General features: G+C 42.1%; 1 protein-coding gene across 1 annotated transcript; it reads right to left on the reverse strand. All coding sequences in view use genetic code 11, as the record gives it.

Moving 5' to 3' along the window:
- Positions 1-1,387: 1,387 nt before the first annotated feature.
- EGR_07640 (hypothetical protein) lies at positions 1,388-8,760 on the reverse strand (the record flags this gene model as incomplete). Its single annotated transcript, XM_024496889.1, has 4 exons — positions 1,388-1,619; positions 2,312-2,472; positions 3,712-3,844; positions 8,501-8,760. The coding sequence occupies 4 exons, from the start codon at positions 8,758-8,760 to the stop codon at positions 1,388-1,390; spliced, it is 786 nt and encodes a 261-aa protein (XP_024348671.1).
- Positions 8,761-8,820: the final 60 nt, after the last annotated feature.

The raw sequence follows: 8,820 nt of genomic DNA on the forward strand, positions 1-8,820 counted from the left end.
CGACCCCGTCCGCATCTCCGTTTGCTGGCAAACAGATAGATTTACTTATTTACTTTTCGACTGCGCATTTGTTTGGTTACTTGGCTAGTAGGGGTCTAGGTGGACATGCGAGCAGGCAGGCAGAGGTCAGGAGATGTGCTTCATTCTGGGTTTTTTATTGACCTACCTGCCTGGCTATTTATCTCTCCGTCTACCGACCCGCTTCCCTACCCCTTCTCCGCTCCTCTGCTTTACTCCAACGGCAGCGTGAACTGTGAAGCTGGAATGTACGCACCGTCCTGCGCGGTGTGAGCGAGCTTGTCGAAATCGCCACATCCTTGTCAGTGCCATATGCTCTCTCTCTCTCCGAGTGAGATGCTGAAGGTGGTGCTTCTCTTCTTCTCCCTTTGTGGCAAGTTTCTGGTGAACATCGCTTCATTTTGATTACATCATTACTACTATCCGCATTTAAGTAGGAGGTGGTAGTACTTTGCGCACACTAGTCCGCATATGACAGGCTGATTTACTTTAAGTGAATCACTACGTTGTAGGCACAGGTAATGGGTTCACTCACCTCCCTCCTTCACTCCCTTACCCCCACCCCTAGACGTAAGACTCATTGTCTTTGCGTGCTATCATGTGCGTTCTCCATGGCCTGGAGCTGCAAATACGCTAGACGGTAGGGTGGTGGATTGTCGCCGGCGCTGACTGTCCCCAAGTTTAGGCCACAATGCTGTTAGAATCCCTTCCCCCTACCTTCTTAATTAACCACCCGACGTTAGGTAGCACTTTGTGAGGATCGCCCTCACTATGTGCTTAATTGACGAGTATCGCAGTGATGATCAAAGCCATAGGATGGCCCCCTCCCCTCCTGCTTTCCTTTGCCCTCCCTCCCCTTAGTTTGTAGTGTTTACTGGACTTGCTAAATGTTGTCGTACACCTTCTAACTTTCGGCTTTGCTGATGTGGATGCTGTTATTTGATTGGCGCACATCCCAACGACATGGCCACAGCTCTTGCGTGGGGTGCTTGCGCACATTCCAGTCACGTGATGATTTGCGTGGGCTTTGTGTCCTTTTTGCGGGGTCCGGGTGCTCAAATACGCGATGTCAATTTGCCGGGCTACAAGCTCCCTGACTTCGCCTGGGGTCTAGACGTTGCCTCCCTCCCCCCGCATCTACGGCTACATCATTCACTTCTTCCGACAGCATCAGTAGTACCTTCCCCTTCGGCAGCGTTAATATGATTCACTTTTTACAATGTTGGTATGCTCGTGTTTCCACCTAAAATGCTCGCATTGATGCTCACTACTTTCTACGCCGTACAACGCATGTTTGAGTCCACTTTCAATTGAAATGAGTAATCGAAATTTGACAACTGATAGTGGGAAAATTATGTGGGAGGAGGGATTAGGTCCCATTTATTGCAGTCTTCGACTTGTTTGCTCTGTTAGTGGGATTATCGGCAACGTCGAGTGATAATTGCGACTTCGACATCTGGTAACTGGTTGTGCTAGGTGTTGTGACAGACGGATTGGTCGGGTTCAAAAGAATGCAGTGGATGTTTGAATGCTCCGTTGGAAGAGCACTTGACCACTTCAAAATATTCTCCTGAATAGGGAATAACACCGATTTAGTGAGGCTACAAAGCAAAGCGGTGACTTCCCTGTTAATGCGAAATTGTGGAGCGTTTCAGTGCGTTTCGATTTACAGACGGTTTGATGAGAATTGCTACCAATCGCTTTGGTCCCGTTAATACTTTTCATCTCTTGATTTAAATGAATATTCGCTAGATCTTCTCCTGTTAAGAGGAATATTGGTTGCGGAAAAATATTTGGAGAGGGGTATTAAGGTGTTGCCTAGGACGGAGGGGAGGTTGTTTGCTTATGCAAAGCAAAAAAATATCACATGCAGTGATTATCGCAACATTTTTGGTAGGAAAGGTGCTAAAGGAGAAGGTGTTAAAATCTGTTCGCCGCTAACCGCTGGTAATTAGGTATGATAAGCTTTGATCTTCTTTGTACTTCATGCACTTCAATTCAGGTCGGGTAGCTAATGTTGCATCCAAACACGACATTTGCAGGATTCAATCGAATAAACCGTCCCCGAAATGATTAACCTAGAAAAGCAAACCGACGATAAGTTAAGTGGTCAAGAAGTGACCCTCAAACCCTGTTAAAACAAGTTATTTAAACAAGCAAATTTCCTCCCAAAATATGATGTTTGTCAAAAGATTGGAGTAGTTCAGTGTCTTGATGTCAAAACTATTTCATCGGGAATAATCATAACACTTGTTTGTCCAAATCAACCATTTTAGGTGACAAGCGGACAGACTGGACCAAATTCGTGATTGAGGAGGAGACGTCATCGATCCCCGAGGCGAGGGAGGAGGAGGTGGAGGAGGAGGAGGAGGAGGCGATAAGCACCGAGTCGTCCATAAAATTTCGAGCCTTGCTAAAATTCTCACTTTCTCTTCCAAACATTCTTTGCAATTCCTGGACGGATAAGTGGAGGTGAAAGGGCAGGACAAGGAAGATATTCCTTATTCACAGATTCTGCGCCGCATAATTTGTAAACGTTTTCATTTCTTTTTGCTGGCAAAAAAAGAGCGTTTCTAGTTGCCCCATCATCGGTTATCAAAATATGGCCGTCAAAATGAGGAGGGAAAAAAATTGCCGCGGTAATGTCATAGTTTTGGGGAGTACGGGGCGTTTAAAGATGCCATACAAATGCATTTCGCAGGCATGGGAAGAAAATGAAGCACTTTGTTCAAGCCTGAAAATAAATGTGTTTTCCTCCTAGACTGGTAATGCATCAGGTTTTGGAGGTGCCTTTGATCCACCATCGCGGTGCTAGCCGTCGTGATGTAAACACAAATGCTCTCTTGTAAAATTCCTGCTAATCATAACTTAAGCTATTAAATGGGAAGGAGTTTAAGCCAATCGTTAATTGGAACTTGCGAAGAAAACAGTTGTTTTCACTGTTATGGACTGTTTACCTGGGAATCAAAATTGTTTAACTCTTGAAAATGTTTGAGACGAGCTTTCACCATTATAAACAGTTATCTCTTCAACTCATCCGTGCTGATGGACACGTGTGAATTTCGGTTGCTGTAGCTGGTTTCATGACAGGTGGGGTCAAGTGGCCCGTCATCCGGGGGGTTTATTGCATCGTGATCGGCGGCAAATAACTCTGCTGGGATGCTACATCACCGCACTTAAAATCCCAAATCTCATCTTTGTGTTTTCTCTTTTGATTTAGTTGACAACACGAAACAAATGGAAAAAGTAGAAAATCACTTCAATAATACCAAATCACTACACCTTGAGGCCAATTTCCTATTTGTGCTTTACCCTCTCAAACAATAATGAGGTGGAATTAGCCAATTCATTTTCATGGCATTCGATAAAAAAGCCGAGCTGATTAGCACTCACTAATAGTGGAAAAAAGTTTTTGCCACTTTTTGTAAAGCATGGGGAAAATCACTGTGTAATACAAAAAGTTTACTCTCTGTGAAAGTACTTTTTACGTGGATATACTTTTAACTATGATTTGTTGTCCGGTTAAACAAAAGACCTTTACTGCTGAACAAAATACCACTTCTATATATATATATATATATTAACAAAAATTTTACTCATTGAAAACTGTTTGCATTTATGTTTACATTATTGCACCGATTCCCTACTGGTCGTAACATTCACGCTGAAGATTCCAACAGAAGGTAATAGTACAGCCCGCCGAGTCCTTCCTGAAGCCGTGAGGAGGCATGGTACTGGGGTGGAAGATCTATTACTGATGTGTGGAAGGGATGTGGCTATCGGTCTCCGAGCGGAAGTTGTGGCGGAGCCTTGAATGCCTGCATAACTAGAAAGCAGATTTAATCAAACAATCACATCACTACGTTGGAGTCGTGCTGCATTTCAAGCAGGCATTACAAAGTCTCAGGATCCGTTGAAGTCTACATCATCATCGATAATCATGGAAGTAATTTAACTAATTCAGTAGGTTCCTCGTCAATCCAATTTTTCTACTGAGATGTGCAAATCATATTAGTTATGAAGAGCTCAACTACCTTTTTTGTTAAAATGAACCACTTGTTTAAATGGTATGAAGTTACTTTCTTTTAAGATGACTTTGATTTTTAATTTATGTGTTTTAGTTAGAATCCTGATATCCATGTTAGATACACCACTATAGCCCTTGTTATGTATCCCGGCATTTAAAGGATGAGTGAAATGCCTTGGAAAGATTATGTATTCCTACGGCAAAACTTCCACAATTGTTGACTTCTACAGCTAGATGAACTGCAGAACGACAGAGAATGTCATTTTGGGAGACCAAAATACCCACCTTTACTATGTAAGTGATCATCCATGGCTCTGCGGTAAGGTTTTGTTAATTACGAGAACAAATGATTCCCAGCTAATGTCCCCAGCGGCTAAAATGGAACCCGCATGGACGATTGGACGGTACTGAAGAATTGAGTGCACTACAACGCCCCCCTAGTCCTTCTTGAAGTAGGCATAGACGATCGTAGTGAGTAAAAATAGAAGTATTTAGAGGCTACTAGTATGATCTGAGGTACGGCCTTCGGCTACTGAACTGCCCACGCAGTCGGACACACCGTTATTTTGTATTTCTCCTATTGTCTGAGATGCTGCTTCTTGTGTTTTAAAGTACCAAGGCATTAAATAATACCTTGTAACTAGGTCGCCAAAATTGTCTCAACCACCATTACATCCCATTTTCAATGTCACACCTCCAACTAATTAACCTGTTTTATAATGAGATATTGAAAAGTTACTTTTGAAGAAAAAAAGAGGAGCTGAGGTAAACAAACGAAAAAAAATGCCTTTTTTAAATTTAACCTCAGACAATTAACATTTAACATTACTGTGTCGAAGGCTAGAGTAAGTGACGCTTTCCAAATCGCAGCGCGTGCCATCAACTTCAAGGGTGCGCCATTCCATATAAAGTAATGAACAAAAACCTGTCCATTCTGTAGGGCACTTAACAGTACAGTAGGGAAAAGGGTCTCGGCAATTCCTGAGGCAAAACAGCAAAAACCATTAGCAGTAGTGCCTACGTTATCACTCTACCAGTGTTAACCAGCGGCGAGACAACAAAAGGTCATTTGTAATTGTGTCCGAGAAACACAAATTGCCTAGGCCTACAGCAGTGTAAACACCTTACTACTCTGGAATGCAAGGTATGCAGAGAACCCACCTCCTCAAGTCGCTTTCATCTTCCACCTTTGCAGTGCCCTCCCAAATCGCAGTAATTGTCTCGTTCACACGATTTTTACAAAAGTGGGGACTGTTACTTACATCTGTCAAGTTATAATGTGTGACAGCGTTGGCGTTAATCGGAGGTGTGAGTGTGGTAGGGAGTGCATTCTGCCCATGTCAATGTGTTCCCATCAAGCAGACAAGAGTGTTAATGTCAGACGCTCCATCTGGATGCCTTTCAAGGCGCAAAATACAACAACACTACATGTCAAAAACTGGATAGGAGACGTAAGAACTACAAGTCCTTGATGAGACCGAAGAATGGAATTATCGTGCCCACATCGTGATCTTATCCACTAGTACATAAAAAAGAGAAATTAGTGCATTCCTCTTTAAAAAGGGAAATGGTGGACGAAATGCGAGCCTGAATGATGGTTTAGACATCCTTCACTAGATGGGACAGAGGAGGGAGGAGCTCTGGCTTACACGCTTGCATCCATTCCCCGCCTCCTCCCAAAAAAATAAGAAAAATTTCCGAACATCCTTTTGTTTATAATAAATCTAAAATGAATGCTTTGAAAGAGATGGGGGCAAAGCCTTTGTTCTTATTAAAGTGGCCATTTTTTATAAAAACATGGGAGATTTTAACCAAAAATCTTTTACTACTAATCGGAAGTAAATTTATTGTTAGAGCTAAAGTTCATGGACTTGAGAGTGGTATTTTCAACGGAAGGAGGATGAAACACTTCCGTTCCTTTTGTTTTGAAGGTCGATTATTGCGCAGGCAAGTTTCCTCCCAGCTGGACTCACAGCCGAGGGGGGGTTGCGGGGGCGAGTGTGGATTGGGGGCAGGGGAAACTCTACGCCGTCGTAGTTTAAATGCCACTCCAAATTTCGACATTTTTAAATTAAAAGTGCAAAAGGAAAATTTTTCTCTTTGAATGAAACACAACTAAACTGAAGTGTTTGCTTTGGATAGAAAAATGGGACAAAGTAGTTCGTCCCAACCGAAAATGTGGTAGTGAATTGATTCCCCTCCTCAATTCAACTGCATTTCTCTTATTTTCCTTCCCAAATTCCTACTCTTATAGACCAAGGCAACTGTAATTTAGGCATCACATTCTGGTATCACATAAAATAGCTTAAGTGTAATTTTTTCAGGGCTGCAGTACTACAACTAAAAAAATTACCTCAAAGCTCATACCCAATCAAATGTAAAAAAAGAGACAAACACTTTTTGAGGTGATTTACTTCCTAGCCTCTGCAAAGTAGCTTAGCCTGGGAAATAAAGCTGTCATCCTTACGCCCGTCTACTCAGACTAAGGTGTGAAAGCTAGGGGGAGGGAGGGGGTAAAGAAAGTGGGAAGGCAAACACCTTTTCCCAGTAGGCACACTCGCATAACATCTCCGCCTTCGCACACGTGATAGCCCAGCACTTTGCCCATTTTTTTTCCTTTTTCCTTTAATACATTGCAATCAGAAGTGGTTTCTGTGGATTTGTCGACTTCTATTAGAATGTGAGGATTAAACCATGACTTGCGGTGGCACGGTTCAGTACTGACAATGGAACCATGACTCTATACAACTAAAAGAGATGCAAAAATGTATCAAATTTTTAGCTGATTGGCTGTAAAAATTTGCCAAAAATTTACTAACTGTTTTAAGTCTAAACAAACAGTTAACACTCCCTATTTTTGCAGGCCTTTTAATCAAAAAGTTTAAATTCCCTACACAGTACGTATTATTGTGAATTCTTTACTTTGAAAAATCTAAAAAATGTGACCTTTTCAAAGTACACCAAGATTTGGTGCCTTAATGTCTGGTATTTAATAAAATTTAGGCGGAATAAAAGTGTCGTAGACATCTGTTTCAACTTGTGTAATCGCAAAAAAAGCACTATGCCCACCCGCTGGGGAGACAGACTCCGTGATGATGGAGGAAGATTTATTTTATAATGCACTTGTAGAGGAGCTGGAAAGCGTTTTACTACTTGCGAGACACCAAAGTGAGCACTTTTTTTTACATTAACCCTCACTTGTTGATTTGCTTAGACAGAGGGCAACAACTTTAAATCCTCTTACAAAGTAGAATTCCGGGGATGATTTGTCTCACCAAATCAGGTGTCGGGAGAAGAAATACCTTCTTCCAATTTGTTTTGGGGGAGAAAATCGGACCTCTAAGCCCTTAGCTGTGCAACCATTAATGTGAAGGAAATAACCCTGCAAAAGAGTCGGAAGGGAAGGAGCTTTACGCAAACACTGTATTTCCGACGGAAGGGGGTATTAAATCGGGGCTTGTCATAAAATATTGTACAAAAGGTGTACCGAGCACAGAACAACTTAAATTCTTCAGATTTTACAAATGACCTTCTGCTATTGTATTGCTTCTTTTAACAGAGAAATGGGGCGCCAAAAGAAGAATGCAAATTACGGTACATCGAACAAAGATGCATGTAAAAAGTCTACTTTATTAGGCGCCTGGAACCAAGCCATGGTGCACCAAAAGAATGACCAAAATTCTTTGATTTACTCTATTACTGGGTGGAAGAGGTAATAAGGAAGCGTCAACGGTGCTCCACTTTACATGCAGCATCACCTTTGAATCGCAAAATTAAGAGCATTTTTACAGGGTGGTCTTGTGTTGTCATAATTGACAGCAGTTAAAATTAAGGGCGGAAACTGGAGTGCACAGGAGGGCGGTTGAATTAAACTAAACACGCATCCACCGAGTTGCGTGGCTGTTGTAAATTTCCCACGGAGATACAGAAAATTGTAAAAGTGCATTTTAAAAAGTGTAGTTAGTGTCAGTAAATGTGCTGTTCTTATGGGGGATCTTTCCATGTCACCAGCTCTTACGAAAGTCAAATGAGGAGCAATTGACCGCCACCTGCTGCCTCATTTTTACATTTGGTGCTCTTTTAATTCCTAAAGACTTGTGTTTTGAATAGAAATCGGACAAAGGAAACATGGTTTTGTGCATTCCATCTATCAACGTCTGCTTAATTTAGGAATTTCTCTCTGTCCAAGGATCCTTAAGCCAAATGATATGGAAGAGTCGAATGCAAATTTTACACAGTGCGAAAACATAACTTAAATCGATTTACAGAATGCCAAAAATTTTTTTGTTTAGTATATTTTAATAAATAAAAGTGTATTTCTCCTAATTTTGGACGAAATGGAGGTGAAGAAAACGACATTACGAAGTACAAAACAACATTAATTATCGAAAGCCCAGTCATGTGAATACAAGTGAATGAAGTGAAGTAAATTAATCGTAGTTGGATGCATAAAACCTTGAGGCGCCAGTGTCATTCCACGCAAGACCACGTCGCACACCGTGTGGAAACCTGCCAGCGATCCATCCGTTGCCCGACTCCAATTCCCGCATATCACCGTAATCACCGAATTGGATCGGACCCATAGTCAGTCTACGCGCAAGATTGAGGACACTACTTCCACCACCAGTAACTGAGGAGATTTGTCTGGCGGCGGATAGCTCAGCCGTTGCTCTGCTTAGTGCCATACTTATTCGCCGAACCTGGGCTGGGTTCATGCCCTGAGACCTAACTGCATGCTCAGCAGGGCCTATGCCAGTGCTCTTATTAGTCGCGTG

Source organism: Echinococcus granulosus (genome assembly GCF_000524195.1).
Source record: "Echinococcus granulosus chromosome Unknown EG_S00083, whole genome shotgun sequence".
NCBI classification, from domain to species: Eukaryota; Metazoa; Platyhelminthes; class Cestoda; order Cyclophyllidea; family Taeniidae; genus Echinococcus; species Echinococcus granulosus.